Genomic DNA, 14,583 nt, shown 5'->3' with positions numbered 1-14,583 from the left:
AATAAATGTGTGAATATTCTACGCTCCAATCAAGTGACGGAGTAATTTGTCATGTAAATGAGAGAGTGCTTGTGGTGGATAGGTCAAAACAAAGTGTTGTTGCGTTATTGTTACATATTTTCCATACTTATGTTATGTTGTTTGCTTTTTACTTAGTTTACGTACTTATGTTATGCCCAACCATGATGTTTTTTCCTAAACCGGAAGTGTTTTTGTTTGAATTCACAACATTAACCACGGGTTTACTGCAAATGCAGTGGAGTGACGCGCTGAGCTACCCAGTGACAGAAGGTGACGCCAACGGTCCTGACCAAGTGTCACTATGTCACCAGTTGGGATGCTGATTAATCACCCAGAGTTCACTTTAAACATGTGGAAAGGATCCTGTTAAATGGGCATCTGAAGAAAATAATCAATCAGCAAAGTTGCTTTTTTAGTCAAAATTGTCTGTATGTTTGATTTCTATTTGATGAAATGGATTCCTGAGATGGCACATTCATTTGCAGACATGAATAGGTTTGATAACATGTATAATTCATACGTCAGTGATATACTTATGTAACATTCACGTTTCCTTAGTTTATGTACTTATTTCAATCCCAACCATGATGTTTTTACAAAAACTAACCAAGTGGTTTTGTTGCCTGAACTTAACTGCAGCCTTCTCACGGTAACGACGTGGCGTTAAGTATTACACAAAAAAGCCTAAAATGCGTTGACATACATCATGACACACGGGATGTCCTTCAAATGTTGTGCTGTACACCTTCTCATGAAATCAGGTAGGTTTATGTGTGGTATGGTCTGTGAGGAGCTTGTATCCACCTTCATCTTCTATCAAATAACAATGGATGTCTGTGGGAAGCCTTGAGATCAATTATTCTGCTGTTGGTATGCTACTTTTGAAATCTTGTTTACAGAGCATTTTTTACTGGAATGTTAAAAAAAACATAACTGAGTGGTTTTGTGTGCTGATATAAAAAAAAAAAAAAAAAAAAAACGCTGTCAGCAACATGCAACACTATTTCTCTTCCTCTGTAAACAACAGGGATCTGTTGAAACGCAGGTCCCTAGTGGACGAGCAGCAAAGCCTCTCATCTACAGCAACTCACCGATGGGGCTGGTTTCCCTCCTTTTGCAGTGCAGACGAGAGTGAAATTCTGCGCTTGGTATCGACTGAAAGGGGCTGGAGTGTTCTCTGCCACCACTGATATGTTGTTTGGAGGCGCTGTGGAGGACAGGAAGAAAGCTTTGTGAATATAATCCCACAACATTTGAATGACTAGAAAATGCAATAGATATTCTTAAACTGCTCTCCCTTGCTCAGTGCAATCCAGGAGTTATTTTGTGATAAAAGGTCTCGGGGTTGAACATGTAGGTGGAGGCAGCGCTGGCAACACTGACAGCGCCGAGGAAGAGCGAGGAAGTGAGGGCAGAGAAAGAGCAATGCTGCTGTGCCCAGATGTTAAAAGTGAAACAGACTAAAAACAAATCTGCAGACCTGCTATGTCTAGCGCAAGAACCCCGCTGAGAGAATCTTCACTTGAAATGGTAACTGAATGGGTCGGGACAATATGTTCAGAACTCCCCAGGGCTCATGCGAGTCGGATGAGGCTGATAAGGTAGAAAATCTCACACATATCGTATCACTAACCCTCCGCCTGAATCTCGCTTGGGATTCCGGCTCGTATGCCATGGCAGTGTAAAAGGGAAAAACATGTGAGCAAGACTTTACAGAGGAGGAGGAGGAAATGAATGGAAATCTCACACATCCCCCGGAAAATCAGCTGTTCAACATGCAGTCCTACCCGAGTCCTTGCATGGTGGCTTAAGATATAAATACGAATACTCAACAGACCATATTGTGGCTGTTTCGGGGGAAATATCATCAAGCACGTTCTTAAGTGACGACACTGCAGCAGATGATGGCCAGCTGCACAAGGATCTCTTGCATTTTGATGAGGACTGCTGAGTATCAAAGGCACTTTTTCACACAGCTGAAGAGGCTTTGAGATGCAGAGTTTTTCATGTTCTGTATACATCGACATGCATTCCCCTTTGTGGGGCCTTTCATGCAGCATCGTGCGTAGGCAGTGAATTGTGTGTGACGCTTTATTTTCCTTCAGATTCTGCAGTGACATTTTTTTTTAAGAATACTTCAATTGGCCCAAGCTCTACTTTAGAACGAGAGGCTTTTTTGTGAAATCCGTCGAGGACTATGTGAGTTGAGAGAAGAGTCTCTTCTGAGGTTACAATTTTTGAATCCATGAGTCATGCTTTGAGGTCGAACGCGATGAGGCAACAGAAAGGTCACGCGGGGAGCAGTGTCTTTTTTCATGTGTCGCTTAAATCTATCAAGCGGTTTTAAACAGACATGCCGCGGAAAATTAATTGATTTAAGGTGGGGGGGGGGGGGGGGGGGGGGGGGGGGGTTGGTGGGGGTTTAGCTGCTTTGCTGGTCGGGGCGCCTCTGTGTTTCCACACCACTTTAATTGCTTATTGATGGGATTCATATGGTAGTAAATTAACCTTTGAGCACTCCATTAGCTTACTGACAAGCCTGCTTCAACCTGGCATATGATAAGCTGTCAGAGGTGTCTTTTCCTGAACAATCATTCACAAGTACCCGACACAGAAGCCGTGTCAAGTGGTGAAGTGCTCTCCAGCGCAGTGAAGTTTGCTCCAGTATGCAGAGCATATAATCAGACAATAAAAAGAAAAAAAACAATCCAACTTTATATATTTATGATATTGATCGCTCTATTCCATAAAACAGCATCATACTCTAGAGTGCGATGCTGTTTTATGGAATAGAGCTTGCTGCAGTCCAGTAAATATATTGCGAGCACCATCGTGAATTTTCGGTCTTCAAAGTGCTCCAAGTGCTGCGATGCCATGTAGATAAAAATTATGATTCATTTTCACAATATTAGCAGCTGTAAACGCAAAGAGATCAGTAGAGTTTTAACACGCACATTTAATTTAGACATAGTTGATCTCATGGAATTCAATTTTATTAGATTAAAAGTTGTTGTCAATTTGCAAGTTTCCACTTGACTGATAAGAATTGATAATCCCCTGACAAGTACTTCTACAAAGCTCTAATAAGGGGATGCTTTGTTCAGTTAAAATAGAATCACTAACACCACCTTCTGGTTCAAGTTTGTTCAGGAGAGAGCTCTATTGATCGGGCTTTCTGCCCGGTGGGTGGATGGTCACCTAATGGGAGTCAAAGCCAAAGACGGCAATAAAGCTTGGTGAAATATTTGACATGATTAAAAAACAAGACCCGCTGTGCACAGCACGCTATTTGCAAACACAACAACCCTGTATCGGATTAAGATGCTTGTCTGGGATGATGGAGTCTAAGCCTTTCATACCTCATTTAATTGCGGCTCTCACTTCGCCCACTTGTTAAAGGTTGAGCAAAATTTCCTGTCGTTTTTTTTTGTGCTGCAGTTCTTTGTTTTAAGCTGTCTGTCGGGTGTGTTAAATGGAGGTGTCTGCCTCTCAGTGCAAACACGTACTGAGGCCTAAATAGCAATCATTGAAAAACAAAAAGATATATTTAAATTTCCCTCTTGACAGGGTCACTGCGGATGTAGGTTGGATATAGAGCTCATACCAAACAGTTAGAGAGAAAAAAGAAAGACACAACAGTTAAGTTTGCTGAACAATCTGTAGAGGTTTTGGGAGAAAGACATCAAAAGCAAAGAAACCTTTTCTTGAAAAAAAAGTCAATATATTTGACATTCTCATGGAGGTTTCTTTTAAAACTCAAAAGATTCAAGAACAGATAGACCATATTTCAAATCTTCTCCGCAGCATCTCTCCCTTTCCTCTACATAATGAAAACTGCACAGCTGCACAGTGTACAGGCAAAGGTATTCCTGCTCTGTGTGCCTGGCATTCAGATTGCCGCACAAGTCTTTTCTTCAGAATTGATTGCAATCTTGTGGGCTAATATTGGTTTAATGCTTAATAAGTGAGAAGAAAGGCTTTCATGTCACTTAAAACCACTATGTCCAAATCTGGTGATTTCCATGTTTTCACTTTACTTTTAGGATTACATCTACCTCTTCAGGTTGAGTAGTTTTGCCAACATCATGGGCTCATGGAACTCTTTCAAAAGGCTTTATAATAAAGCCTTATCAAGCTAAAAGTTCCTGAAACTTGTCAAACAATTTGTTCAAAAAGAAAGAAAAATGAAATACCATTGCTTCGCTCTGCCAAACTTGTCGTATGTACTGCTGGCTGAATACAGATCTGTAAACTTAAAAGCAGGACACTGCAAATGGGCGAAAAAAAAATCAGGCCTACATTCACACGAGCCATTTCCTTTTTTCTCCAATGCTCAGAGTTCAGTTGCACACCGTTGAAAAACAGCATTTATTTCATTTAGTCCTGGGTAGTACTGTCGTGCCAGTTACTTCAATAATGATCTCTTCTTCCATCTCTCGTTTGCTTCTTCATGTTCTACATCCTCAAGCACCGTCAACCTGCAGTCTTTCCAAAAATAAGAAATAAAATAAAGTGAGAAAGGAGAAAAAGAAATGCAAATGGGATTGTGCAGAACGGGAGCATGTTTAATGCTCCCATGAGACTGCTTTACCATGCCTCATAATGAAGGGATTTAGAGCTCTGGAGACAGCTGGACTCACAAGAAACACTCACAACATCCCCTTGTGCTAAGCGCCCTGGCCTCGAGTCTGTGTCTCTGGGGGTTTAGTTATAGTGGATGGAGTGTGTGTGGAGAGGATGGCCAAGAAAAAGCCCCAAGGTCATCCCTGGCTTACCTTTCCTGACAGTAATTCAGTGATAAATATTTGATGAAGCTGTACTTTTTTTTTTTTATTATTGTAAGTAAATTGAACAATTCAAATCTCAGTGTAATCTTATAGAAATCACTGGATTACTTAATTGACAAATAGTTTGTCTTTGCTTTCTGACCCCGTCCATAACAATAACTAACCTTATGACATTCTCCACTTTGTGCAATTCATTTGCACTTCAATATATTTTTTAGAACTGTTGTTTTAGTCACAAATACTGTCCACAAAAGTGCAACTATTATGCGGTGAAAAAGTCAGCGACCGCTTGACCCACTGAGAGTCAGTTTCCTGTATCTGTGTCACATGGGTTTCGCCACTGCCCCGCCCCTTTAGGAGACCAGTAGAAGGTCTCCAATGGGAGAAGTGAACGTGAACACGGAATATGACCGATTCTTTCGCTCTATAGTCACTAAAGTTGAACCCATTTTTCACCACATATCTTTGAACATCAAGTCACGGAAATGGCATCTTTCAGAACAGACAAATCCAGAGAAAATCAACAAAAATGTACCTTTTTTCTCCCTCAAATTATCGCGAGACCTGGCAACAAACATTCCAGTAATCTCATAAATGACACTGTAGGTTCTGTTATGAATGGCTCAGTACCTACAGGTGAAAGCTGGCATACTTAAGCAGCTGCTAATCTTTGTTCCAAAATTAAAGAAGAAGTCAATTTAAATTGCATTCACAAAAGGAACATTAGTGCAATCATTTAGCCAAGGTTTTCAATTCCAGACAGCTCTCGATTGTCTGCTCTTGCTTGCTTTTCTTTTTTGTTCACTGCTTATTTAGCTTTTATGCACGACTTGTGCTCGAGTCACCGACTTTCTAATGTGGTTGTGCGCTATTTAGTCACAGACTAACATTAGTTCATTCAAACACCCATTTCCTTTAGCATTTGTAAGGATGGTAATCTATTTGGATTTCTTTTCACAATTAAAAAGGCACGATTTGACTTCTCTGTAGAAAGTACAGTGAATACAGCGGGGCCAATAGCCCAGCATATCCCCATGTATTGTGTATACATGGTCGTATCTCAGATTGCAAGAGGACCTTGAGGTGACACAGTGTCATTAATATGGAAAAAATGTTCACGTCTGAATGTGGAGAGGTTCTTTAGACCTGAAACTGGAAATAATAATGTGGACAGAAAGACGTGGACCCAGAGGAACATGCAAAAAATATGTCCCTCCTCTTAGTGCCAGAGTGATAATATAACACGGTGTCTCTGATGTGCAGATCTGTAACAAAAGCCAGAGAGAGAACACAGATGGAAGGGAGAGGAAATGCTGGCAAATGTAGGGGACTATAGCAGGATATTATTAACCCTTCTCAGACACAGAGGAGCTTGAACCTGTTTACACCAGCTGAAGGCACGGACATGTGAGGTCCTGTTTTCCTTTTGTTTTCATTTTTTCATACACCGTACAAGTCATTGCCTCGCTTAAATGGCACTCCTTCAATGTCACATCAAGGCAAATTCATGTACATTTAGTCTACCGTTAAATTAAGTGTTCAGAGTACGAACAAACCCTTTGTTTCGGGAAGGATGTTGGAAACTTCAGAGTAAAGGCTGCATACTACTCAGCTGCTCTTTATGCAAATTAGTCCTAAACACAAAAGGTAAGTGGTCACACGTGAAGAGTGGAAACAGACATGCCACATTACTGCAAATTAAGCAACTGTCAATTTAATTGACTCTTTCACCTCATAGCCATCCCAGTGGAGTCTGGAACGGAAGTTAATTGGACCCTTCCCGAGGCCAGTTATGATCTCAACTTTACTCGTGGGCTTGAGGATATGACTCTGGCAACCAAAAAATCAAAACTAATTTCAGGCTGCCAGTTCTTGGCAATGCACACAACATATGCCCCCACTGCTGCTTGATTTCTGCTCCAAGGCTAAGTTCCTCCCTAAAGGAGAGGTATGTGCAAATTCATATTTGTGTAGATTCAAGACATACACCATGTAAAACAGACAGCCATGACTGACCACATTTCTAAGTCATTTAGCATGCAGTAAAAACGCCTTTCTCCGTAATTTTACGACGTGTATGCAATGCAATGAAAACACATATGTGTGAGTGTGTTACGCTTAGAGCAAGTGACATATTATAGAAACTACCTACGATAGATGGGAGGGGGGAGGTGGATGTTCGAGACCGATGTTCGTGTCCCAAAGTGTTGTCGAGTTATTCTGAAGTTGCGTTTGTAATGTTTGTGACATGTTTTTTTCCGTACTTATGTTACATTGTTTTTGCTGTCCCGTGATTTTTTTCCCCCAAACCTTAGTAGATGGTTAAACCTAAAATGCGTTATCATTAGCTATAACTATCGTAACTATCAGTGCTATTTATACAACTTCCCATGAGATCAGGCTGGAAACAGGACTTCTTTCTCGTGAAGGGGAGAAACATGCATGCATTCCACACTGAGTTCAGCTGAGTGAAACATAAACTGACAGTGCTTTTATCCCTTATTCTGAGAAGTCACACAGTTGGTTGGGGTATGATTGTGGCAGTAGGGGAAGAAGGAAGGCAGCATAAAGAACAATCAAAGTTAAGTCCTCTCAAGAGGGGAAAAAAAGACATGTTGAAATGAGCGCTGGCACGTGTACCCAGTGCCTAAATCTGATCCCTTTATTCCCCGGCACAAGCGCCACGACGAGATAAAAGACACTGAAATGCTTTTTAATCACTTTTCTTTTGTGCTTGTAGCATTTGCATTTACACCCCACCCTGTTAATTTGCATGGATTATTATGGTGCTGTCAGCTCATATCACATCCTCCCCGCCCCAGCGCACCAGCCAGCGGTAGCGGGTTGCAGAGAGAGGGAGACTCTTGTGGCTGTCAGGAAGAGGAAGGGGATGAAACGCAGAGACAAAAGCTTGTGTCACACTGAACAAGTTCCCCAGTTCTGAAGCCCATTAATCATACAGATGTTGTTGAAAATACAGCGAACACATATACCACATGACCGTCTGTGTGTTCAGGAGAGTGAGAAACGTATTGGATTCGTTGATGCATTACCGAGCAGTAGCAGCTGTCTAGCCAGTGACCGTCTCTCAAGTGGACAGAATACTGTGGTCTACCTCTAAGAGACATGCACCACCCACACACACACCTATTACACAACACTGTTCAGAGTGCTGGGTATAGCTTTCGTTGAAAAATAAAAGGAAAATTGCACACATAAAGAAAGAAAATCTCACAATCTAAAGAGAATGATTTGGGAGCTTAGGTACAATTGTGCTTTCCTCTGTCGCTCTGTTCCCCTACGATAGTAAATTTGATATGTCTTGGCTGTGTATGGCTTTCCCCGGTCTCTCCCCGGGCTGCTTCTCTGTGAGGGTAAACTATAGGCTCGGACTTACAGCTTTGTGTTTCTAATGAGGACAAGGGGGACAGAGGAGCGGATTTTGCCAGCACAGTTTGAAGGCTTGGTTGAGGCAGGACATAAGGGAAAGCTCTTTCCTTTTGTCTCCCATAATAGCAGACAGTGGCAGATGGGACTTACCCTGTACCCTGCCCGGCATTAATTATGCTGTGACTGGCACCCTCATCCCTAAAGTTAATTTTTTGCTTAAGGGCAGAGGTTTAGGGTTGGCAATCTGTTCCAATTTGGCCCCTTTACCTCTAGCCCCCTCCAGCCCCCCCCCCCCCCCCCCTTCCCTTTGGCAGCTTGGTAATTCACAAGGCATTGACATGGATGCACCTTTTAAAAAGGTCCCCAGAGCCTCGGGCGTCACGGACACATTTCTTGATCAATATGGCTCTGAGGCATGGTTGTGATGGTCCCCCCCCTCATTTTTTATGACACCACATTTACAGAGCAAGAGGGTAAAATGAGGCTGTAAAGTTATATGAGGCCAAAGAGAGTCACTTCAGATCGTGAAGTATCCATCTTTCAATTCTCTGTTCTGGCCCCAGCCCATATGAATAATCCCCAAAGAAGTCTTTGTGAAAATCTACATCAAAAAGCCTGCAGCCAGACGGCCACAGGCTCCACAAATGTCGATATAGTATACGCAGCATTCAGGGACGGGGAGGACAATTCATATTTCAAGCTGACATGCAGGGGTTGTTGATGGAGCAGCTATCACCAAGACAAATGGGTGACCATGCATCAAAGGGTTTCTCTTTTCAAAATGGAGAACATAACCAACACAATGACTTTTATTACTTCGACATGTTTAACCTGTTCTAAGCACTGGTTGATGTATATTTTTAAGCTAAGAAGCCTGTAACTTATCATCAGTTGTCAAGATAGTGAAATACATAAATACTATCTGTTCTGTGTGTTCTATGGTGTGAAATAGTATACTGATGACATATTATGACATTATCACATCCATAAGGCTTTGAGATCATTTTAAAAAAGCCCTGCAGTTTTATTGCTCGATTCCGAGATCTGCCTGCTGTTTTGGTGAAAATGCATTTGATCCAAGACTGCATTTTAGCTCCGAACTCATTTGTGATGAATCTTTTTGCTACTCAGAAAATCAGTGACAAATACTAAAATTGCCATCACTGTGGCACACATCACAAAAGCAATAATTTCCTGAGCTATTAAACACATCTCAGACCCATCAATAATTGATGTGCGAATACTTCATTAGCTCTATCTCATGTCTTTATTTCTCTTACTTGGTATCACACCTACATAAAGAAAAATTCTGTCTGCAATCAAGCAGATTAAAATATGAATACATTGGTAAAAAGAGGTACACAACATAAAAAACTACAATTTGAAAACCGAGGTTTGACAATAAAGAAACATACAATACAATTCATATAATAGTATTGTAACCTGCTTGTGAGCATATATGACCCATTAAGCTCAGAGGATCCTTTACAAGCAGATAGTCAAATTAATAGACCCTCCCGATCTCACAAAAAGCCATTCATTTGGGCATTTTATTGAAACGCTGCCAGTTATCCTTACATTTGTGGGAAAGGTTGTGTGGGTGTGTGTATGTGTGTGTGATGGATGGATTTTCAAGGTGAAAGCAGTTTCTGAACATTATTCGGAGCTCTGATGGCACACTTCGTGAACATTACACCTATTTTGATCTTGTGAGGTGACTTGACAGTGAGTTTCTAAAGTGTAAAAAGCTCGGTGGGCATCCTCAATTACTCAGTCACAGCATTTTGAAGCACACATGAAGTTCATGTTCAAAACCTATTTTTGAACATATTCTGTTTCTTCTTGTGTTTAGATCTTGAGATATGATTTACGGGTTTGGTTGACGTGTTAAAAAAATGTTCAATCTCACAGCATATAGAAGCTGCCGAATGTTTCTTTTTTAAAGATAATCATATTACGCTATCTTAAAGAAAGTATTTTTGGGATATTGTGACTTACTCACTTATGTCCCGTTTTATTTCTCCTTGTTTTAGCAGCCAACACTACTTAACAAACCTAAACTTAACAAACTCAGCTCCATCTGGGCATGAGCACTTGTTTCCAACTGTTTTTGGTTATAAATAATGAAAAACAAATGTGTACCATTCACTACAGTGCCCATAGCCATACTGTGCCAATCACCCACCAACTCATGTCACATTATTATAGCGGTACTCACACCTAAACTGTACCAACGCCTCCTTTAAAATATTTATGCCATTTTTGCCTCTCTTGAATAGTTGGCAGTATTGTGAACAGCAGCTATAATGGGGACTCTGTGATGACATGTGACAAAGTCATTTAGTCACTTGTCGTGATGGGCAATCTTGGGTGCTTCTTGCACGTTCTTACATGATAAGCTGCAGAAAAAACATAAATTTGGTTCATCGAATTCAGCTGTACACAAATCGGTTGCCAACCTTACCTTAATCAATCGTGTTATAGAAGTGTATATTATAGTGATTCTGTCATATGTAAATATATATGCAGCGACTTGAAGGGGACTTATTGTATTATAATCATATATACATATACACGTTTACTTGCTTTAATGTTTAAAAAACTAATTTTTAGAGTAATCCCAGTCTGCTCTGATTGGCTTGTGAGAAAGATATTTCTTATGTTTGCAAAGGGAGTTCTCAGCCGTGGGTCGAGATACTGGAAATGGGGGGGCGGTATATTCTGATGAGCTTGCATGTGATGTAGCTAGTGGAGCCAAATCTGAATGGCTTGTTGAACCACACGCATTCTAATCCAGGCGGCCACCAAAAAACTACCTGACTTGTCTACTTTTACAGTTATTGAGTTGGTAGGCACTTCAGATACACAAATATGTGAACAAACACTGAAAATGAAGATGGAAACTTAAAATGTGTCTTGAATTTGACACATTTTAAATGATCAAATTATCCCATCCTAACTGACAAATCATCACTTTAGGTAACGACGGTTTTCAGAGTAGTATTCAAGTATTATAGTCCCCATACTCTCTGACCACAAGCAAAGACGTGTAAAAGGCTTCAAAGCTGGGTCAGTAATTAGTTAACACTGAGTGTCTGTTTTTGATGTAGAGAGTAAAATGCAAAGTAGCTACCAAATGCAGCGTGTTCTCCATAGTGTCAGTCCGTTCCATTAGGGACATGAGCAGAATGGGAATGTCTGAAGTGTCTAACTTCACACATTAAAGGGATAAAAAGGTTTATCCAGTGTGAATAATAGTCCCCTGTGTTGCATTTGATTGATGGGTTCTATCTGGTGAGTAATCCACTCTGAAAAGAATGTCGTTTCAACAATGTTCATTTAAGTGTGCAGCACATTAAAGCTCTTAAGGGGGCTGCACGTTTATTGCACAATTGTAAACCAACCTACACTGTATTGTCACATACATACATACATACATACATACATACATACATACATACATACATACATACATACATACATACATGTACATAGTCCAGCAGTAGTCATGCTGTGCAATACCCTTTTGGTACAACTCATTTGCATTACACATTAAAGTGTATACATGTATTGTAAAGCTAAAATATGCCACTTTCCACATAGGTTTCCCGATGCAGTTTTGTTTGAGTTCACGACGTTAACGAAGTGTTTACTGCAACTGTAGTGGAGCAGTATAGTTTGACGTGCTGGTCTACCCAGTGCATTAGAAAGAGACGCAAAGGGGTCTGACCAGGTGTCAGTATAGGACAGTTGGGATGAGAACATGTTTGGATACCAGATTTATGTCTTGAAGGCTTTATTCTGGGCCCCTGTTTCAGCCATTCAAGGGCAACAAAGGGTTCTTTGATGCACAGACTAGGTGAGGGTCTCCTGCTATTTTGGGTTCATGTGTGTGCAGCCAACCTATCTTCATATAACAGTTTGTATGATATTTTACGAAAAAGTTACAGCTTATTTTGTGAGGCTGGAAGATTGGACCCATCTAACAACCCCCACCAGCCCGCTTTGTGTGTGTGCTTTAGCAAACGTTATACTTCCTCATTCTTGATTACGTGGATAAAATACAAAATCGTTTCATGGGATATCTATGAACCACGGCGCAATCTTTTTTTTTTTTTTTTAGCTTTTGCTGCAACTGCTGGGTGAGACCATCCTGGTGCAGCAGCACGAAGAGCAAAAGCGATGGTTGATGTGGACTAATAACAAAAGTGTGGTGATTTAATAAATGCATTCTCACTGGTCCCATAGCTCTGAAACAACTGTACCAATCACAGGGAAGCATGACATCCCCCAAGCTATCAAACTCCACTCCACTTCCACTATTCTATATCTCCAGTCAGGCTCAACAGCTCTCCTTCCCTCATAGGCAACGGGACAGCACGTCCTTTTCTCTAGGCTGAGTGTGGATTAGTTTTGTTAAAGTGAATGTAATGTAATCATGCCCCTAAGGCACAATTTTCTACCAACAACTCAATCTGATCTGATCAAAGACACATTTCAAACAGTTCCAATGAGGCAGATAAGAGTTGTTGAGTGTTAAAACTCTTAATGAATAAAACGTAGAGTAAAAAGGTTTTTTTTTATTATTTCATTTTGATTGTTACTTGATGAACCTTTGATGATACCGTCATGTTATAGAATCGTGAACGAATGAAACCAAATTTAAGTTTAGGCTTTAAGTGCTTCAAATAATCGGAAATGAGTGTCAGTATCTTGAAACATGTTGAGACTAAGCAGATCCATGTACTATGATCAAGAGAACACTTTTAATCTCAGACAGTTCAACTCCAGTTAACCACGTATGGAATGTGTTGGTGTGTGAGCACGCCCTTGTGTTTGCATTGACTATATTCTGTTATGTCCATTGAAAGAGGCGTACTCGGTGCACCTGTATTTTCTCAACTTCATTACTGTGGTGCATCTAACAATATTGACTAGGCCCTGCAAATATTATGACTGACACTCCTCACAAAAAGATAAAATCCACAAACCAAAGTTGATTTAATTTCTCAAAGGACTAAGCCTAGCCTGTTGATCCAGGCACTTTCCGCAGCTTCGTCTCGTCCTACAACTGTTCTGTTGATCTTATCTTTTTGTTTGTTTGTCTATGTCAGAGGCGATTACATGAAGCACTACGGCGATCTAAAATCGGAAGCTCAAGATAAATATACCTGTTCATTGTGCATTATACTCTGGGAAAGGTTTTATCAAACAGTCCATGATATGAATAATCTGTTTGATAAACTGCATGAAAGTCTGTTTTCTTTCCCTTAAAAAAGAAAAAAAGAAAGTTCCTTCCACACTTGACATTCTTTGAAAGTCACATTTTCTAACTTGATCTCCAGCTCCAGTCATCGAAACTGTAATTTCAGTTTTGGCTTTTTAAGAAATGAGAAATAATTAGAAAATTGATGAATGAAAGAATGAGTGACTGAATGCATAAATGCATGAATGAATAAATGAATCAGTCCTACGCCTCGTGCGGAGTAGCAGCATTTCCTACATGTGATACAAATGTAAATCCACCATTAGCATGGAAATGACATTTGATTACTCCATGGTGACGTATTACATCTCCAATTCCTTGAGTAAATATTCATGAATGCATTGGTTCTTATTTTGGCCGTAGAAAATATCAGATTTACGTTCACATAAATTGAACTCTCACGGTGCAGCAAATCTTTTCAAGCTGGAAATGATGACTGACATCCTGGTGATCCTGACCTCCCTCTGTGCAACAAAGAAACCCTGTTTTCAACTTCCCACTTCTAGACGTTTGATTACTATTCAATGTATTTCCAAAAAGTGCATAATCTTTTGGCATCTCTCACTATACTGATGAATTGTTCCCTGCCTATATTTCTCATTTGTTTCTATTTGGACAATTAAAATCTTTGAACATGTCAGTTCAGAGAATTTCTCACAACATTTCATGGCAGCTAATTCAGTCACATGAATGCAGCCAAACATCCCATTTTCTACTTGAGCTATTTCACACTCAGCAGATTGGGGAATGTTCTCTATTAAATATGATGTTTTTGCTTCAAGACAGGGTTGGTTTCAAGGATGCCTTTTAATTGCTAAACTGGTTAGAAATTCCATTGACATTTCAAGGGTGATGACAGTCGTTGGGATTGTCCGGCATTGTGACACTAAAAGATCAGGCGGAGAAATGTGTGAAGCACTTACGACAGTGACGATGACAAAATAAAAGCCTTATTAAGAGTCGGTGCACGCCAGGTTCTGTGCCTGCATGTTCTATCCACAATAATAGTAAAGTTCTTTGTAATATTCCATTTAGCTTTATACTATGTAGTAAATCCAAAGTAGAAATGGGGACAAAACGGGATGAACTATAAAGTCATGGTCTGGGGTTTGATTTATG

At 40.3% G+C, this 14,583-nt stretch overlaps 1 protein-coding gene across 2 annotated transcripts in view; it reads right to left on the bottom strand.

The window, feature by feature from the left end:
• Positions 1-14,583, bottom strand: part of igsf21a (immunoglobin superfamily, member 21a) — a gene marked incomplete at both ends in the record, with an annotated part of 169,431 nt that overhangs the window by 30,873 nt on the left and 123,975 nt on the right. For both annotated transcript variants that reach the window (XM_079157019.1, XM_079157018.1), the window contains one exon: positions 1,113-1,228. In XM_079157019.1, the coding sequence (XP_079013145.1) occupies positions 1,113-1,228 (116 nt within the window). The remainder of the gene's footprint in view (positions 1-1,112; positions 1,229-14,583) is intronic.

The sequence above is a fragment of the Pholis gunnellus genome (assembly GCF_910591455.1).
Source record: "Pholis gunnellus genome assembly, chromosome: 3".
Classification (NCBI taxonomy): domain Eukaryota; kingdom Metazoa; phylum Chordata; class Actinopteri; order Perciformes; family Pholidae; genus Pholis; species Pholis gunnellus.
The sequence above is the reverse complement of the archived record's forward strand: the minus strand, read 5'-3'. Positions and strand labels throughout refer to the sequence as shown.